The 20,024-nt window shown below is 37.8% G+C and overlaps 1 protein-coding gene across 1 annotated transcript; it reads left to right on the top strand.

The window, feature by feature from the left end:
• The first annotated feature begins 6,773 nt into the window (after positions 1 to 6,773).
• Positions 6,774 to 18,429, top strand: LOC148193745 (phosphoenolpyruvate carboxylase 4-like). Its single transcript, XM_088099118.1, has 20 exons — positions 6,774 to 7,201; positions 8,758 to 8,921; positions 9,104 to 9,218; positions 9,465 to 9,542; positions 9,654 to 9,722; positions 9,872 to 9,950; positions 10,269 to 10,345; positions 10,428 to 10,523; positions 11,200 to 11,338; positions 12,660 to 12,794; positions 13,193 to 13,257; positions 13,333 to 13,605; positions 14,088 to 14,213; positions 14,288 to 14,389; positions 14,463 to 14,609; positions 14,757 to 14,855; positions 15,108 to 15,196; positions 15,391 to 15,517; positions 15,610 to 15,816; positions 17,409 to 18,429. The coding sequence occupies exons 1-20, from the start codon at positions 7,046 to 7,048 to the stop codon at positions 18,231 to 18,233; spliced, it is 3,168 nt and encodes a 1,055-aa protein (XP_087955244.1). The 5' UTR covers positions 6,774 to 7,045; the 3' UTR covers positions 18,234 to 18,429.
• Positions 18,430 to 20,024: the final 1,595 nt, after the last annotated feature.

Here is a 20,024-nt window from a genome sequence, read left to right as displayed (position 1 = left end):
GTGTGTGTGAGTGAATGAGTGTGTGTGTGTGTGTGTGCATGTGTGTGTGTGGGTTTGTGTGTGTGCGTGTGTGTGAGAGAGAGAGAGAGAGTGTGCGTGTGCGTGTGTGTGTGGCTATGTTTGTCTGTGTGTGCGTGTGTGCGTGTATGTGTGTGTATGTGCGTGCATGTGTGTGAGCGTGTGCGTGTGTGTGGGTGTGTGTCTAGGTGTGTATGTGTGTGCCTGTGTGTGTGTGCGCGCGCGTTGGTTTGTGTGTGTGCGTGCTTGTTTATGCTTGCGTGTGTGTGTGTGTAACCGTGTGTGCGCGTGGTTGTGCATAGGTGTGGGTGAGTGTGCGCGTCTGTGTGAGTGTGTATGTGTGTGCGCGCGCGCGTGTGTGTGTGAGTGTGAGTGTGAGTGTGTGAGCATGTGTGGATGAACGAGCGAGTATGTGTGTGTGTGAGAGAGTGTGTGTGTGAGAGAGTGTGTGTGCGGGTGTGGGTGTGTGCGTGTGTGTTTCTATGTGTTTTTGGGTGTGTGTGTTTGTGTGTATGTGAGTGTGTGTGTATGTATGCATTCGTTTGTGTGTGTGTGCGTGTTTTTGGAGGTTTGTTTGTGTGTGTATGTGTGTGCAGGTGTGTGTGTGTTTATGCGTGGGTGTGTGTGTGCGTGCGTGTGAGAGTGTTTCTGTGCGTGTGTGTGGATGTATGCGTTTGTTTGTGCGTGTGCGTGGGTGTGTGTGTGTCTGTATGTGTGTGTGTGTGGTTGTATGTGTGTCTGCGTGCGTGCGTGTGGGGGTGTGTGTTTATGTGTGTGCGTGTGTGTCGGTGTGTTTGTGCGCGTGTTTGTGTGCACACGTATGTGTGTATTTGTGTGTGTGTGTGTTGTGGGTGTGTGTGTATGTTTGATTGTGCGTCTATGTGTGTGTGTACGCGTGTGTGTGCGTGGATGTGCGTAGGGTGGGTAGGTGTGTGTGAATGAGTATGTGTGTGTGTGCGTGTGAGTGTGTGTGGGTGTGTGTGTAAGCGTGTGTGTGTGTGTGAGAAAGAGAGAGTGTGTGTGTGTGTGCATGTGCGTGCGTGTGTGTGTGATTGTGTATGCGTGTGCGTGTGTGCGCGTGTTTCTGTGGGGCTGTGTTTATCTCTGTGTGTGCGTGCGTGTGGGTGTGTGTGGGTGTGTGTGCGTGTTTTTGAAGGTTTGTTTGTGCGTGTGTGTGTGTGTGCATGTGTGTTTGCGTGTGTGTATGTGTGTGTGCGTGTGTGTGTGTATGTGCGTGCATGTGTGTGCACGTGTGTGACATTTTTCCTGTGAGTGTGGTGGGTGTGTGCGTTTGTGTGTGTGTGTATGTGCGTGCATGTGTGTGCACGTGTGTGTGACATTTTTCCTGTGAGTGTGGGTGGGTGTGTGCGTTTGTGTGTGTGTGGATGTGTGTGTGTGTGTTTCTGTATGTGTTTGTGTGTTTTTGTTCGCGTGCGGCCGTTTGTGTAGGTACGTGTTCGTTTGTGTATGTGCGTGTGTGTGAGTATGTGTCTGGGTGTGTATGTGTGTGCCTGTGTGTGTGTTTGTGTGTGTGTGTGTGCGCTTTGGTGTGTGTGTGTGCGCTTTGGTGTGTGTGTGCGCATGCTTGTTTATGAGCGTGCATGTGACTGTAAAGGTGTGTGCGCGTGGGTGTGAGTAGGAGTCGGTGGGTGTGCGCGTGTGTCTGAGTGTGTGTGTGTGTGTGTGTGTGTGCACGCGCGTGTGTGTGTGTGGGTGTGTGTTGTGTGTGTGTGAATGTGAGTGTGTGAGCATCTGTGGGTGAACGCGCGTGTGTGTATGTATGTGTGAGAGAGAGTGTGTGTGTGCTTGTGTTTGTGTAAGTGTGTTTGGTGGGTGTGGGTGCGTCTGTGTAGGAGTGTGTGGGGGTGTGTGTGTGTGTTTGTATGTGTTTTGGGGGGGGGGTGTGTTTGTGTGTATGTATGCGTGCGTTTATGTATGTGCGTGTGTGTGTTTGTATGTGTGTGCGCGCGTTTGTGTGTGTGTGTGTGTGTTTTTGTTTTGTTTGTGTTTGTGTGTGTGTGTACGTGCTCGCATGCGTGTAGTATTTTGTCTGTGTGTGCGTGCGTGTGTGTGACTGCATGGAGGTGCGTGGGTGTGGGTCGATGTGTGTGGGTTGGTGTGTGTGTATGTGCGTGTGTGGGTGTGCGTGTTAGTGTGTATGGGTGTGCATGTGTGCATGTGTTTGTGTGTGAGTGGTGTGAGTGTACGTTTGTGTGTGTAGCTGTGTTTCTATGTGTGGTGTGTTTGCGTGTTTGTGTTTGTGTCCGTGTGTGGGGGGGGGGGTGTGTGTGCGTGTTTTTGAAGCTTTATTTGTGTGTGTGTGTGTCTGCGCACGCGTGTGTGTATGTGTGTGCGTGTGTGGGTGTATGCGATAGTTTGTGTACACGTTGATGTGTTTGTGTGTAAGTGTGCGGGTGCGTGCGTATGTGTGTGTGTGCGTGTGTCTGGTTGTGTGTGTGCGTGTGCATGTGTGTGCGCGTATGTATGTGTCTGTGTGCGTGCGTGCGTGTGTGTTGTGTGTTTGTTTATTCGTGCGTGTGTCTTTAAGCGTGTGCGCGAATGGGTAGGTGTGGGGGGTGTGTGAATGAGTGAGTGTATGTGTGTGTTTGGGGGTGTGGTTTGTGAGTGTTAGTGTATGTGTGTGAGTGTGTGTGTTTGTGTGTGTGTGTGAGTGTGTGTGTGTGTGTGTGAGAGAGAGAGAGAGAGAAAGAGTGTATGTGTGTGTGCGTGTGAATGTGTGTGAGTGTGTGTGTGTCCGTCCGTCCGTGCGTGTATGTGGTTGTGTGTGTGTTTGTGCGTTATTGTGTGTGTGTGTGTCTACGGGGGGTGTGTGTGTGTGTGCGTTTGTGTGTGTGTGTATGCTTTTGTGTATGTGCGTGTGTCTGTGTGTGTGCGTGGATGTGTGGGTGTGTGTGAGTTTGTGTATGTGCACGCGCGCTCGCGTGTGTGCATGGGTGTGGGTGTGGGTCGGTGTGTGTGTGTGTATGTGTGTGTGCGTGCGTGTGTTTGTGTTGTGGTGTGTGTGTGTGTGTAATTGTGTGTGTGTGTGTTTGGGTATGTGTGTGGGTGTGAATTTGTGTGTTAGAGTGTGAGTGTGTGTGCTTGTGTGTCTATTTGAGTCTAAGCTTGTCTGAGTGTGTGTGTTTGTGTGTGTGTGCGTGTATGTATATGCGTGTGTGTACGTGGGTGTATGTGTGTGTATATGTGTGCACTCGTTTGTGTGTGTATCTGCGTGTGCGTGTGTCTGTGTGTGCGAGTGTGCGTGTGTGTGTGAGTGGGTGTGTGTATGTGTTGTGTTTTCTGTGTGTGTGTGCTTAGGTGTGTGCGTGCGTGTGTGCATGGCGTGTGTGGGTGGGGGTCAATGTGTGTGTATTTGCGTGTGTGTGGGTGTGTATGTTGGGGGGGTGTGTGTGTGGGTGTGTGTGTTAGGGTGTGTGTGTGTGTAATTGTTGTGTGTGTGCGTGTGTGTTTGTGCGTATGTGTGTGTGAGTGTTTGCGTGGGTATGTGTGTGTGTGAGTGTGAGAGTATGTGTGTGTGTGAGCGCGTGTGTATCTGTGTGTGTGTGAGTGTGTGTATGTGTGTTTGTATGTGTGTGGGTGTCTCGGAGGATGTCTGTTTTGGGTGTGTGAGTGTGTGGGTGTGATTGTGTGTGTATGTAGGTTTTTTGGTGTGTGCATGTGTGTGCGTGTGTGTTTGAGTATGTTTGTGTGTGTTGATGTGTGTTTGGTGTGTTGATGTGTTTGTGTGTGTTGATGTGTTTGTGTGCATGTTGGTGCTTTGGTGCGTGTGTGTGTGAGTGTGAGTGTGTGTGTGAGTGAGTGTGAGTGTGTGTGTGCGAGATAGAGAAAGAGTGTTCGTGTATGTGTACGCGTGTGGTGAGTGTCTGTGTGTTCGTTTGTCCGTGCGTGTATGTGGTTGTATATGTGTTTGTGCGTTAATGTGTGTGTGTCTTTGTGTATGTGAGTGCGCGCGTTGTGTATGTGTGTGCGTGTGTGTGTGTGTGTGTTTGTGTGTGTGTGTGGGTGTGTGTGTGGGTGGTGTGTGTGTGTGTATGTGTGTGCGTGTGTTTGTGTGTGGGTGTGTGTGTGTGTAATTGTGTGTGTGCGTGCGTGTGTTTGTGTGTGAGTGTGGGTTTGTGTGTTTTGTGTGGGTGTGTGTGTTTGGGTATGTGTGTGGGTGTGCGTTTGTGTGTTAGAGTGTGAGTGGTGTGTGTTTGTTTGAGTGTGAGAATATGTGTGTGTGTGTGTGTGTTTGTGTGTGTGTGTATGTAATGCGTGTGTGTACGTGTGTGTGTGTGTATGTGTGCTCATTTATGTGTGTATGTACGTGTGCGTGTGTCTGTGTGTGCGAGTGTGCGTGTGTGTGAGTGGGTGTGTGTGTGTTTGTGTACGTGTGTGTGTATGCTCGCGTGCGTGCGTGCATGTGTGTTGCATGGGCGTGCGTGGGTGGGGGTCGATGGTGTGTGGTTGTGTGTGTGTGAGGTGTGCGTGAGTGTGTGTGGTGTGTGTGTATGGTGTGTATGTGTGTGTTTGTGGTGTGTGTGTGTTTGGGTGGGTTTGTGTGTGTGTGTGTTTTGAGTGTGAGAGTATGTGTGTGTGTGTGTGAGGACATGTGTGTGTGTAGGTGTGTGTGTGTGTGTGGGGTCGTGTGTGTGTACGTGTGTCTGTGTGTCTATGTGTTTTTGTCTTCGTGTGTTCCTTGGTGTGTGTATGTGTGTGTGTGCGTCTTCGTGTGTGTTTGTGTGTGTATGTGTGGTTGTGTTTGAGTGTGTGGTTGTGTGTGTATTTGGGTATGTGTGTGTGCATGTTTAAGTGTGTGAATGTGTGTAGGTGTGTGTGTGTATGTGTATGTGTGTTTGGTTGTGTGTGCAGGTGTGTGTGTGTCTGTGGCTCTACGTGGGTGTGTGTGTGAGAGAGAAAGAGAGAGAGAGAGGGTGTGGGTATGTGTGGATGTGTGGTGTGTTTTGGTGCGTTGGTGTTTGGGTGTGTGGGTTGTGATGTGTGTGTGTTGTGTGTGTGTGCGTGTGTGTGCCAACGCATGTGTTAGTGCGCTTGTATGCGTGGATGTGCGTGTGCGTGTTCGTGTTCGTGTGCATGCGCGTTTGTGTGGGCGTGGGCGTTGGGGTGGGTGTGGGTGTGCATGTGCATGTGCATGTACGCGTGTGTGTATGTGTGTGGGGTGGGGGTTGTGGATGTGTGAGTGTGTGTATCTGTTTGTGCGTGCGCGTGTGCGTGTGGCTGTGCGTGGGTGTGTAGTTGCATGTGTGTGTGTGTGTGGGTGTGTGTGTGTGTGTGTGCGTGTGAATGTGTGTGCACATGTGTGTTTCTGTATGTGTATGTGTGTGTGTGGGTGTGGGTGTGTGTGTCTTCGTGTATATGCATGTGTGTGTGTATGCTTGTGTGTGCGTTTGTGTGGCTGTGTGAGTGTGTGTCTTCGTGTATATGCATGTGTGTGTGTATGCTTATGTGTGCGTGTGTGTGTGGCTATGTGTGAGTGCGTGTGGGTGTGTGTGTATGTGCGTATGTGCATATGCGTGTGTGCATGTTTAAGTATGTGTGTGTGTGTGAATGTGTGTGTGGGTGTGGCTCTACGTTAGTGTGTGTGTGTGTGGGTGGGTGCGTGTGTGGGTGTGTTTGTGTGTGTGTGTGTGAATGTGTGTAGATGTGTATGTGTGGGTGTGGGTGTGTGTGTGGGTGTCTGTGTGTGTGTGGCTCTACGTTAGTGTGTGTGCGTGGGTGGGTGGGTGTGGGTGTGTGGTGTGTGAGTGTGGGTGTGCATGTGCATGTGTGTGGGTTAGGGGTTGTGGATGTTGGTTGGTGTGTCGATGTATGGGTGTGTTTTGGTGTATATGTTTGTATGTACGTGTGTGGTGTGTGTGATGGAGGAGGAAGAGGAAAAAGAAAGAAAGGAAAGAAAGTGTATATATCAATATAAAAAATTTAAGAAAAATTGTCAAGTAAAGTGAAAGAGAGTCCGAAATGAGTTTATATATATATTATCTTATAGTTGGTTGATGGTCCATTTTATATATATTTTCCCATTTGTAAGGAAATATATTTGCCCATGCTATTATCAATGTGTAACCATTCTCTCTTATATAAATTTAAGACAAAAGTAATTATTATTACCTCTCACTTATTTCTTATACATATGAGAAGCCATATAACTTTTTTTTTCAAAAGCATTCAATATTCCCATCCTACCTATATTTAAAATAAATATATTTGTTTATTTTGTTATTTTTGTTTGAATTGTACATATATGAATCCATTGATAGAAAAAAAGAACATTATAGATTACTATAAATAACAAAAAATACTTACAAAATATTTTAAATTTTATTTTAAAATCATCAAATTTATATTTGACAAATGAGAATAATTACATACAAGAGTTAATTACAGAGACCTATCCAATCAGTATTGGTTTTTCGTAAATATATGTAAACTTACAAAAGAAATTTGTAAAAGTAAATGGTTGTAAAACACTTTTTACACATGTAACACATGAGAAGGAATCATGAAAAACAAAGCAATGAATGCTTAAGATTAAAATTTAATCAATTATTTTTTATTTTTCCTAATGATAACTTTAAAAAAAAAATTCTCTCAATCCTTGAACATTTTTCTCTAACATATTGTCCATGGAATGAAACCTAGTACATTTTCAAGGAATGAAACCTTTTTAATTATTTCTATTATTTGGGGTAATGTTTTTCTTGTTGGAAATTATGATTAGCCTTACTGCATCCTCCGAAAACATTGGAGAAAATAACAGTTAGTGTGTTTGATTGAGAAAGGAAAAGAAAAAAAAAAGAAATAGAATTGATGAGGTAAAAAATGTTCTTACAATGAGTGGGAGAAGAAGAGTCACAATTTCACAACGACCCTTCCTTCACGCCAGTTAGTTATACTTTGCTCCCTATTATATGCCATTTTCTCCTCTCACCTAAAAACACGCATTCGCAATTCCCACACACTTTTTTTCTTCTTCTGTGTGAGTTGAACTTTGCGTTCTGTGGTAGCAATGACGGACATCACTGACGACATAGCCGAGGAAATTTCCTTCCAAGGCTTCGACGATGACTGCAATATGCTCGGAAGCCTTCTCAACGACATTTTGCAAAGAGAGGCTGGTCTAATCTTCGTTGACAAGCTTGAAAAAATTCGAGTCCTTGCTCAGGTTTTCCTTTTTTTTCTTCTTCCATTTCACCTTCTTTTTAAATTTCTTTTGCTCTTTTCTTAAATGGCTCTTGCTTGCTTTATCTCATCTATTCATGGTTTGGCAAACTTTTCAACGTGAAAAATTAAAGTTATTCAAATAACTTTGAGGGTCACCTATCATTAAAATCTTATTATCCTTGATTTTATTACAAGAAAAATAATCCTCTAACATTTATACCATGATTAAAAAAATTTGTAGTTGTAAAATGTTAACGTACTTATTAAAAGTGAGTTTAGACATAACTCGACCCCACAAAACCAAAACCGACTTATAAAATAAGGTTTGCACTCCAGTTATATATTATAATTTGATCTTATCTCTAATTCTACGTACTATACAGATTTTAATTTAGACAAAACAAAATTGACTAGTTAGTTTTTAGTGGGGTAGCCATTTCAATATCTGCATTTATTTTTTTATTCATGATACTTGAACTTGCTTAAGAGATCGGAACGCAGTTTTCTTTTCATATTTCTATAATGTGTCGGAGTATGTTGTTGATGATATTAATTTGATTTTGGTGGGTGTTTAAGTGAAGTTCAGTATTTATTTTGTTCTTGTGATTTTGTCAAGGTTCAGTTTTGTTCTACGTTGTTAGTGTTTTCTACCTTGATTTTATCATGGTTTTTGCAGCTATGGAGTTTGTTTCTTTGCTGTGATTTCACCACTGTTTTGTTGATATTCTGTTTGGTTGTTTAGAGACTCAAGGAGTTCTTAATGATTTTCCATGAAGTTGTTATGATTTCATAATTTTTTGTTCAATGGTGTATGCTTTACGAGAAAATGGAAGAAGGTTGAAGCATGACATGGGTAATGCATTTAGTGTCCATGCATGTGCGGTTCACATTAAGCAAAGACTCAAATTATGATTGAACTAATCCTTTATATGTGAAAATTTAATGTTTTGTATCTTCAAAATCTTCAGTAAACCATTATCAGTTTTGGAATTTAATGTTTTGTATCACTAACAGATTTTGCCTGACAAGTAAAAATGTAGACAGTAGTTATTGTAAAGGTTGTTATACTACATCATCAATTACGAATTCTCCTCCAAGAAAATTTACTTTTTATAAGAATGGTTTGATTTAAATACATTCCTAAAATATAATCCAGTCTTGCTTTTGTCTCTAAAAGATCTTTGTTTAATATTTCATCCTTTTAATTTTTTTAATTTCGGTTCTTGTTATTTGAGCTCTTTTAATATACTTAACCTAAACTAATTTTCAATGTTTTTTTTCGTTTTAACTTTAAACTAAACTAATTTTAATTTATGAAAAAATTACTTTATTTTTTAAAGTGTTTATAGAAAAGTTCAGTCAAATACATGCAAAGCCTAAAATAATAGAAATCAAAAGCAAATTCAATTGTATAAAATAGAAAGGAAAACATAGTTAATTTTTAATATTTTAAGGGACGAATGTAAATGCTTTTATAATTGATTAACCCTGTAACCATTTTTGCATTTGCTGCAATCTAAGAATTGAAAATTCCCTTACATATTTTTCTGTCCTTAGAGTGCTTGTAATATGAGAAATGCGGGGATTGAAGACATGGCTGAGCTGCTAGAGAAGCAATTGGCTTCAGAGTTATCCAAGATGACACTAGAAGAAGCTCTCACACTTGCTCGTGCCTTTAGCCATTATCTTACTTTGATGGGTATTGCTGAAACTCACCATAGGTATCAATTACTATTGTTACTGATTCATTGCATTAGTTTATTAGTCCTCGTCTTTATTTGTGGAAGCTCTGTGCACAAAATCAGCTGAACCTTGGACTAACGACAACATTGATGAAATATTAACTTTCTTTAGTCTATGATTTCCTCAGTGTGATAATCTTGAACAAGTTATTCTTTTGCAGGGTTCGCAAAGGAGGAAACATAGCTCTTTTTGCAAAATCTTGTGATGACATCTTTAACCAGCTGTTGCAAGATGGAGTTACTCCAGAGGAGCTTTATAACTCGGTTTGCAAGCAGGTCTGTTATTTTCATCCCAATATATTGTTAATCTGCATAGTCTGTGAGGTACATTGATGAAAATAAGTAAATGATCTTTCATTGTCCATGCACTATTAAATTATTTAATGATTAGCTTTCCTGCAAAAAATTTCATTGTTGATGTTGAGTGAAACATTATGTGCTTACCACCATGGATTTTAACAGAATCCATAACTAATTATTGCTTTTGCTATTAAAAATCCAATTTTATTGATGTTGACACAGGAGGTCGAAATTGTTCTCACAGCTCATCCCACTCAAATTAATCGTCGTACCTTGCAATACAAACACATTAAAATTGCTGTGAGTTCACTTTTCTGAGTAAACTAAATTACTGGAGGCTTGAACTTTATGATACAATCTCTCTATATTCTATTACTGTTTTTCTCTAACTACTTTTTAACCTTCACGCAGCATCTTTTGGATTATAATGATCGACCTGATCTTGGCCCTGAAGACCGAGATATGTTGATTGAAGATCTGGTAGCATTCCTGAATTATTTTTATTCCACTTAGTAAAATTCCATAGGGTTTTAAGGTCGTAGATTTTACTCATAGAAGTGAAACGGTTACTGAAATTTCTTTTCTAGCACACTTTATTCTATTCTAGCAAATCATATTGGCTTTGGCAGGTGAGAGAGATAACTTCAATATGGCTGACAGATGAACTTAGGCGTGAGAAACCCACACCAGTCGATGAAGCCAGGGCCGGTAAGCTGCTTGAGTATTATATGTTTTAGATATGCTGATAAAAAAAATGTTTTAGATATAAAACCTTTACTAACACTTTAACTCTGAGCTAAAGTTGTTTTAGTTGTTCCTTAAGAATGCTCTGTCTATGGCCTATTTTGACCAAGTTTTGTTTTTATTGTCCCAAAAATGATCTTTTAGATGAACGCTTAATAGCTTAGTCTTTTGGGATACAAAGTCCTTGACATTTATCTTTTAGCTCTTGAATGATTTGATACACTGTTAAAAGAAGAAGTTGAAGAACAAGAGCCCCTTGGTTTATCTTTACAATTCTCCCAGGGTTGAATATTGTGGAACAATCACTCTGGAAAGCTGTTCCTCATTATTTACGTCGAGTTAGCAGCGCTTTAAAGAAGGTATGTCATCTTCAATGTATGTCTATTGACTCGTTCATTCTTTCCCTTTAAAATTTTCAATGCAATTTATCCTTCCTTGCAGCACACAGGAAAACCACTTCCATTGACTTGCACACCAATAAAGTTTGGATCTTGGATGGGAGGTGATAGGGATGGAAACCCAAATGTGACAGCTAAGGTAGCACTTTCAAATATCCATTCATGCTGCCTTAGATTTCTGGCAGTGGGAGCGTAGTTGAATATCGAATGTCATTATATTATTGACAACCCGAAGATGTCCAGTGTTGCATTCTGTCATTTTGGAAAGTGCAAGTTTAATGATGATTGAATTGGGAAAACAGTAGACAAATATGAGCTAAACATGACTGTTCTTTTTAATAACTTTTGGAGACTTTGCCAGAAGTTTACAACTACTGATATAGATAATATATTACAAAGTATACTTTTAAGCTTTATTCAACTTTTTAAAATCGACTGAGGTTTGTATTCATGGTAAACTATAACTTAATCTCATTTCTAGTTGACATGAGATCCTACCGTTACATTATATGATCCATGTAACTAACATTGCAATTGTTGTTGTTGTGTTTTAGAAATAAGTAACAAAATGTTCTCTTATATAAAATTTAATTTCTGATAGTAGTTGATCACTCTTATGGCTCTTCAAGGTTGGAATTGAAGGAAGTGCTTTTCTGTTTCAATTACTGAAGTTTGTGGCCTGTGATAACCAATAAGTTACCAAAATTTTCTTTCTTACATAGTAGTGGGATTTTCTTGAGGAATATGTATGTGATTTTTATTTGATGATGTAATTTAAACTTAGTTGTGTAATTGGCTTTCCTTTTGTTCTTTAGGTCTCAAAAGATGTTTCACTTCTGTCTAGATGGATGGCAATTGACCTCTACGTTCGGGAACTGGATAGCCTGAAATTTGAACTATCCATGAAACGGTGCAGCGATAAGTTGTCGAAATTGGCACATGAAATTCTAGAAGGTTTTTTCTCTTTAGTTTTTTGTTTGGTGATATCTTCCCAATGCTAACGGGCATACCAGTTATCTTTCTTTTACATAATGTGATCTCTGCAAACTGTTTGTCATGAATTTGTGGTATCAAAATAATTCTTTTTTGATAAAACAGGTTCTGGAAATCCAGAATACATAAACACTACACTTTCTCAAACTCACAACACTGCACCTCTCTGTTTCCTTGTTCTGCACAAAAACACTCACTTTTTGTCTCACACACAACCGTGGCCTCTTTTTTTGTACTTCACTCACTGATTTTTCTCTTCCACGGTTCCTTCCCTTATTGCGGTGCCTTTTCTCTTGGGTGTGTACCCCTTCTCTCTTTCTTCTCTTGGGTGTCTTCACTTGTGAGTCTGCTTCTCTTGTGCACCGTAGCTTTCATTTTATAAAGCAAGAAGAACAAAAATCCAAACACAGGGAGCAATTATTTTCCGCAAGACATGGATCCTAATTGTGGTAGATGGGTCCCATTTAGTTTACTTTACGGAATTAACACTTAGTCATGTGCTCAGAAAATTGAAACACTTAAAGATAATTTCTTTGGTCGGTTAGATTATCATGTTAATTTGATTTCCTTTTTAAACCCTAACTATAATCAATTATGTCATTTTTGTTACATAAATAGTGATATTATGATCTTTGGATTTATTCTTGAGGCTTTGGTTACGCATTTAATCACCTCTCTGGTATTTTTTTATGCACTACTTCTTTTGATGCATCAAGGCATTTTCCTCTAGTCTTTAAAATGTGTTTAAATCATTCGGCCATATTAATAACTCAAACTTATCAAAATATACAAGTATACGTATGCGTTTTTCCCTTCTACCTTTCTATGGTTTCCAAAGACATCAACATGATGACATTTAGGTCCTATCCAATCTCAAAGTCAAGTCTCTTCCAATTGAATGATATGAAAATTGGCTAGTTTCATACGTGTGGTAAAATCTGAGGTCATATTAATTTGTTTCCTAGAATGTTCTTTTCTGAACTATTCGTATAATGAGGCAACAAAATCTACTTTTTCATATGGCAAGTTTTCTTCCTGCATGACAATTGTTTGTTGAAATTGTTTTAAACTTTGGTATAATATAATATTGTCTGATACGGTGTAAGTGGAATAGTCATCCATTTATGTTCTATTTATATAGTTTCAATGTCTTTACAAGATTTACTGAAGATGTTTCATTATGAATTGTTCTCTCTACAGTATGCTGTCACTGTTAGATCAAGATATCTCTGATACTCTTTTGATCCAATTTAAGTCTTGATGATTGCTTCGTTTTCTTCAGAAGCTAACAATGAGGAGAATCACCGTGAGCATTGGAAAGAATCTAAGAGTATAAGTCAATTTAAATATTCTAATCAACAAGCTTCACCACTTCCAACTAAACTTCCACATGGAGCTCATTTACCGTCTTGTGCTGGTATACACACAATTTGCACAAAATTGTGTCTATTTTTTTTTCTTTGTTTGTTTGAATATTGTGTTTTTTAATGGCAACGTCAATTACATAACATCTTGTCTCTTTTAATGTAATGTCCATTTTTCTAGAACCACACAAAAATACTTATATGTTATTTGTGGCTCCTAACTCTAATATTAATTAATTAAGGAATGATGCTCCTTGCTGATTACATGAATAAAGGAACTGGAATTCGTCTAAACATAAAAAAAAAATAACTTATCATGATGTCATGCATGAGGAATAAAGTAAATTTAATTAACATGATGACATATATAAATTCTACCCAATCAAGTATATTTTGTTAATTTGATATCTATTAGAACGAAGTTCTAGTGTGTACGTTTTATGTCATGTAGAAAAAGGTGGATCTGAGCATCCAAGACTCATTCCAGGAGCTGATCACAAGCAATTCAATCCCAAGGTAGACCAATAGAGTAAATTTCTTAATTTTCCATTTAATCGTATATAATACATGGGTAAAAAACTTCCCTGGTAGGGTGGCGAGATTTCAAGTTCCACTGAAAGCACTATGTGCAGTACCAATGTCCGTTCACCAATACTAATGTCACCAAGTTCCAGTGCTGCTTCATTAGCTTCAATGTCACGCTCTCCTTCTTTCAACTCTAGTCAACAACTTCTTGCTCAGAGGAAACTGTTTGCAGAATCCCAGATAGGAAGGACCAGTTTCCATAGGCTTTTGGAGCCAAAGCTCCCTCAGCATCCTACAATTGCTCCTTATAGAGTTGTTCTTGGAAATGTAAAAGATAAGGTATTACTTCAACAGTGCTTCAAAATTGGCCACTTGGACCCATATATTCTGCTTCTGCTGTTGTATTTTGTACAATATTATGTTGTTTGTTTCCTAGAACTTAAAAGCATTATAACCTAACCAGTCATATATTGATTCCTGTGCAATTTCTATAAAGGATTTAAATTAAACTCCAGTTTAACTTGAAAATGAAAAAAAAAACAAGTGATATTGCATAGGCTTTTTTATTTGTTTGGGCTGGTTGATAGTTCATTTTGGTTAAGAAGTGAAGTTGTTTTTGAAAAATAGCATCATATGGATAACATCAGTATATGCATGTTAAAAATATAATTTTTCTAGTTTTGTTTGAATGATGTCCATGAAGGAATGGTATTGGTTTGCCATTAAGACATGTTCATGTTTACATTTTTATTGAATATGCTGGTTTTATATGTTGTCCTGTTACTTAGTAACAGTGGGCATCATCTGTTCCATGTGTTTAGCTTCTGAGAACTCGTAGACGGTTGGAGCTTCTTCTCGAGGATGGTCCATGTGAACAAAATCCTATGAATTATTATGAAACAACAGATCAGCTCTTGGAACCATTGCTCCTTTGCTATGAATCTTTGGTACTTTTTCTTTTTCATACCCTTTTACCCTCTAATGTTGAGCATCATTATCATTTAGCTCTACATTTCTTCAGCAATCATGTGGATCTGGGGTGCTAGCTGATGGTCGACTTATTGATCTCATAAGAAGAGTCACTACTTTTGGCATGGTGTTAATGAAGCTTGACTTGCGCCAGGTAAGGCTTCAAAGTTTTTTCGCTCATTGCTGTTTGGATAATAAGTTGTGGCCTGAAATTATTAGTGTGACAGGAATCAGGCAGACATGCCGAAACGCTTGATGCAGTTACAAGGTATTTGGACTTGGGTACATACAGTGAGTGGGATGAAGAAAAGAAACTGAACTTCTTAACTAGAGAGCTGAAAGGGAAAAGACCACTGGTTCCCCCTAGTATAGAGGTGAGATTGTTAGAATGTTATACCAAATGCCAGCTTTGCATGTTATGTATCAAGTAGGACGGTTAGAATGATATGCACTGGTTTTTTTCTTCATTCTATGCTCCGGAGTTTCTGTTTTTAATTGGCCTCTTAATCTATTCTTTGTAGGTTGTTCCAGATGTTAGAGAAGTCTTGGACACGTTCCGAACTGCTGCTGAGTTAGGAAGCGATTCATTTGGTGCCTATGTGATCTCTATGGCCTCAAATGTATTATTAACTATTATTATACTTTCTAATTATCACTGCAAAATATGCATAATTGAATTTTTGAAACACTTAGTGCAATACGATGCCAAACTCCTTACAAACAGTGTCTTTTACTTTTCTTTTGCCCCTTCTTTCTTAGTGTTTGATTTTGCAGGAAAAAAATCCCGTTTCTATATTCTTTGTATCTGATGTGGATATATTTAGATGTCTAATACCTTTTCGTTGCCATTTTTGTTTGCATCTGATTATCAGGCCAGTGATGTTCTTGCAGTAGAGCTTTTGCAGAAGGATGCACGACTTGCTGTCAGTGGAGAGTTAGGAAGAGCTTGTCCAGGTGGAACGTAAGTATGGAAATGAAATGTTTGTCATAGTTTTCGAAAAACAGACCATAACCACTCACTTGTTGTTCAGCGGAAAAATTGCAACTGTAACCACAATTTAAAACTTTTACCTAATTACAAGGGTCTTGATATGAAAATATGTGCTTGTAAATTGTCAAGGGCTTTTTAATTTTACTAACAAGTGTTCAACATAGGCTGCGGGTGGTTCCTCTATTTGAAACTGTAAAGGACCTAAGAGGAGCTGGTTCAGTTATCAGAAAGCTTTTGTCAATAGATTGGTACCGACAACACATCATTAAAAACCATAATGGGCATCAAGAGGTACTTTCTAACGACATATTCATTTCATTAATGTATAGTACTGTATCTGTGATATGAATTCCTGTATTGGTATTATAAATTTGTATATGCAGGTTATGGTTGGGTATTCTGATTCTGGTAAAGATGCTGGGCGCTTCACTGCTGCTTGGGAACTTTACAAAGCTCAAGAAGATGTTGTAGCTGCATGCAAGGAGTATGGAATTAAGGTTACTCTCTTCCATGGCCGTGGAGGGAGTATTGGCCGCGGTGGTGGTCCAACATATATGGCCATTCAGTCTCAACCACCTGGCTCTGTGATGGTGGGTTTTATAACGTAACCTTACTAGTTTGAACTTTCCCTTTAAAAACTTAGAAGCGGATAACGTGAATTTATAATGTGTTTCAATAAATAATTTTTAGATAGTGATTTATTTTTATAAAAAGTTTAAAATATTTTATGATAAATATGTTATTTGTATAAATAATTTTAAAAAGTTTAAAATTTTTCAAACTTTATATCTCGAATACTTTTTCTTTTCATATTCTTTTATCGGTTCTATCATGGTTGAGAACTCGTCGACTTAACTTCAGTTTAAATGTTATCGACTCGTGGGGTATTGTTGGCTCAACATCATTTTCTCAATTAATGTTGGCAGCTTTTTCTTTTGAGTTATAGTTAGTCATGATTTGATTATTTTTTGTTGTTATCAACAAAGTTTATTTATTTTTATATATTTAGTCTTAAAATATTAATTATGTTTTTTTATTAATATCAAACACTAGATGTCAATGAAATTGTTTTTGTTAAATAGAGTTTTTATATTTGCATCAATGATACCAATTTTTGACTAATGAAAGTTAGATTTTTTTAATCGATGTTGATAAAGTGATTATATTATGTTAACATTGTTAAGATTATATATTTGCTAATGTGGATTAAGATTATTTCTTGATCCTTAGTAAGAATGTCAGACAAATTTATATGGATGAAGTTTGTTGTAGTTATTCTTTTATGTGTGCAAAAATTAGTTTTCTATTGTTGTTACTAATATTATTAATTTGTTCAAAAGTTGATCAATATTTTTCCTAATATATTAATTAATCCCAATAAAAATAATTGTGGCCATTAACTGAAATAACCCCAACTGAAATTGATTGAGAAAAAAAAAGTTATTTTATACTGAAATTTTTGTAATTAGGGGTAATTGAAATCCTTAATAAAAAGTTTAAAATTTAAAAAATTTAAATTGGTTTCAAACGAAACATTTGAGAAAACTAAATAATTTAAAATTTTTAAGCCATTGAAATTCTGTGTTTAAATATCTCAAATTATGGAATTAGGTACTTAAACAAAAAGTTATCTTATGACACAATATCCCGAATCAAGCATTATCCTCATTAGGATTGAGGTGATATGTCATGTTTGAATGAATTTTTCTATGAAGAAAGTAATAAAGTAAAGTGAATTAAGTTTCTCCTCATAAGTTGATTTTAGCTTTTAACAGGAGAAGCTCAGTTTACTTTATCTTATTATTTTCTTCTCGCATGGATACTTATACAAGAAGTTTATAGTTAAACTTAAGGTACATTTCTCATCTAGAAGGGTGAAGGTTAACATGGGAACATATCATACATTCTTGGTCTGTTCATTTTGTTAATTTTTGAGTTTCGTATACGATGAAATTGTCAGGTCTGAAACATAGTTAAGCCAAAAATTCTAGAGCCTGGAATAGCATATGAAATTTGTTTTCACTTGAAAGTCATTTTGTTTAACTACGGACACAATTCTGTATCATGTTCCCTTTTAGTCTCTGGTTTGTTAAAGTTGCAATTTGCAGACATTTGCAAGCATAGCTACAACAAGCATTGTTCTGAAACCTGTGATACTGTTGTGCTGTATGCTACACTGTAGGGAACCCTTCGTACAACAGAGCAAGGAGAGATGGTGCAGGCCAAGTTTGGCTTGCCACAAACAGCTGTTAGGCAACTTGAGATCTACACAACAGCCGTGTTACTTGCTACCCTTCGTCCTCCTCTCCCACCGCGTGAAGAAAAGTGGCGCAATATGATGGAAGAGATTTCAAAGCTCAGTTGCCAATGTTACCGTAGTGTAGTGTATGAAAATCCAGAATTTCTGTCATACTTCCATGAAGCCACCCCTCAATCAGAGCTTGGCTTCCTCAACATCGGTAGCCGCCCCACAAGGCGAAAGAGCACCATCGGAATTGGACACCTCCGAGCCATTCCCTGGGTGTTTGCATGGACTCAAACTAGGTTTGTTCTTCCAGCTTGGCTTGGAGTTGGAGCAGGGTTGAAAGGTGCTTGTGAGAAAGGACAAACTGAAGAACTAAAGGCCATGTACAAAGAGTGGCCTTTCTTTCAAAGCACCATAGACTTGATTGAGATGGTTCTGGGAAAAGCAGACATTCCTATTGCAAGGCACTATGACGAAGTTCTTGTCTCAGAGAAGAGACAACGAATTGGAGGTCAACTGAGGGATGAGCTTGTCCAAACTGGCAAGTTTGTGTTAGCTGTTAGTGGGCATGAGAAACCTCAGCAGAATAATAGGAGCTTGAGGAAACTGATTGAGAGTAGGCTTCCCTTCCTCAATCCCTTGAACATGTTGCAGGTAGAGATACTGAAGAGGCTAAGGAGTGATGATGACAACCTTAAAGCAAGAGATGCTTTGCTCATCACCATAAATGGCATTGCTGCTGGGATGAGGAACACTGGTTAAGTTCTCAACAACTATACACAATTATTACTCATTTTGTATGTGAAAATGCTCCTCGCCAATGAAAGATTAATGTAGCCAAAAGCCTTAGTCAAATGTTTCTTACACAGATATGATTAATATATATAACTTCAATATATGGGATCACTATTTCTTCCCTGCATTTCATTTTCTTCTAATGGAATGACTATTTCCAACACCCATTATATTAAATAAGTTTCTATGAAATTAATTTCGCTAATTAAAATCAATTTTGGTTTAGTTAAGGGTTTTCAATACAATTAGTGAATAATCTTAGTGAATGAGACACGATTCAATACAGTTAGTGAATGTAATTTTGGAATTAGCTCGTATCTTGAAATCAACTTCTTTACTTTTACTTAGTATAGAGAAAAAAAAAATATTCATTCTCAAATTTTATTCTCTATTGTTCATCTCTCTGCTGTTTTTATAGTACAAATTACTATAGTAACATTGTTTATGCCATTTGATTGATTTCATGATTTTTCAAAAGGAGAGAAACCAGCGGGACTGAAATAAAAAAGCCAATACTTTGAAATGAATTTTAAATTGTTCCAAAAATCGTATTCCTTAATAATAAATCTAATTTTTAAATATTCTAGAATGAAAACTTTATAAATATTAAAAAAAAGTAATTATAGATTACAGGTTCTAAAATATATTATGAATTCCTCGTCTCAAAATATCTTTGTCCCATAAACTCTCTAGAATGTGTAAATTATAAATTTATTAGAACATTCCATATAAAAGTTTTCAGAAAGTGTAAATATTTTAGCAGGATTTTACCTCATTCTGGTTTAATGAGGAAGTGGAGATAAAACATGAATTGTGGCAGCAACAATGTGTACGTAACTATAGTCTTGAAATTGTATGGATTTTGATCCTTTCAGAAAGTTAGTTTTGGGCCAAAAGTATAGCTTTTTGACCCTTCTCCTATAAGAAGTTGTATACTATTTGAGGCTTTTGCTTCCTACACTCCATTATTACTAGCAACATCTCGTATTAAAAGCAAATTATGTTGCTGAAATCATATTTCTAAAAGCAAATTATGTTGCTGAAATCATATTTCTAAAAGCAAATTATGTTCCATTCGAAAAATCCTATTTTACAAATTATATTGCTGAAATCATATTTCTAAAATTCTATAAATTTATGTTGGGTACAAACAAAGTCTCATATCGAATAAAATAAGAGATAGACATGAGTTTATATGCATATAAGATACTTCTATTGATAAAAGACCTTTTAGTGGTACCAAAAGCAAAATCCGTGAAGGTTTGGTTCAGAGCAGACAATATCTTACCAGTGTGGAAATCTATGTGTGTAAGATTTCAATTATGATCTATAAAATTGATTGGGAAATTATTGTTGAAAAAGTTTATATTTAGGAATGAAGTAGTTTAGGTTAAGTTAAAATTTAAATTTAGATATTATGATTGTGTTCCACTCACATCTCATTTTACGATGTTCATTGAAAAACAAAACTGTTCAAGAGAAGATAGTTTACTGCACTAATTGAAAAGTAACACTTTTACCGGAAAAAAATAATAGCACTTTAACACTTTTGTATTGAGTGAAATTAATTAGTGTTGATCTCATTTTTATATGGTGAGAGTTAACATTAGTTAACCAATTGGTAGGGACTTGTATTCCATAATTAAATAATTTGCGTTAATATCAGTATGATTGTTATTTTCTACATTGAGCCTCATTTTCAAATTTGTAAAAAGATGAAACTAATTGTAATTAATAAATGTGAATACATAAGAAAGA

Source organism: Vigna umbellata, chromosome 9 (assembly GCF_029865625.1).
Source record: "Vigna umbellata cultivar VRB3 chromosome 9, Vumbellata_1.0, whole genome shotgun sequence".
Lineage (NCBI taxonomy): Eukaryota > Viridiplantae > Streptophyta > Magnoliopsida > Fabales > Fabaceae > Vigna > Vigna umbellata.
Note: the sequence above shows the minus strand (reverse complement) of the source record. Positions and strands in the feature narration are given on the sequence as shown.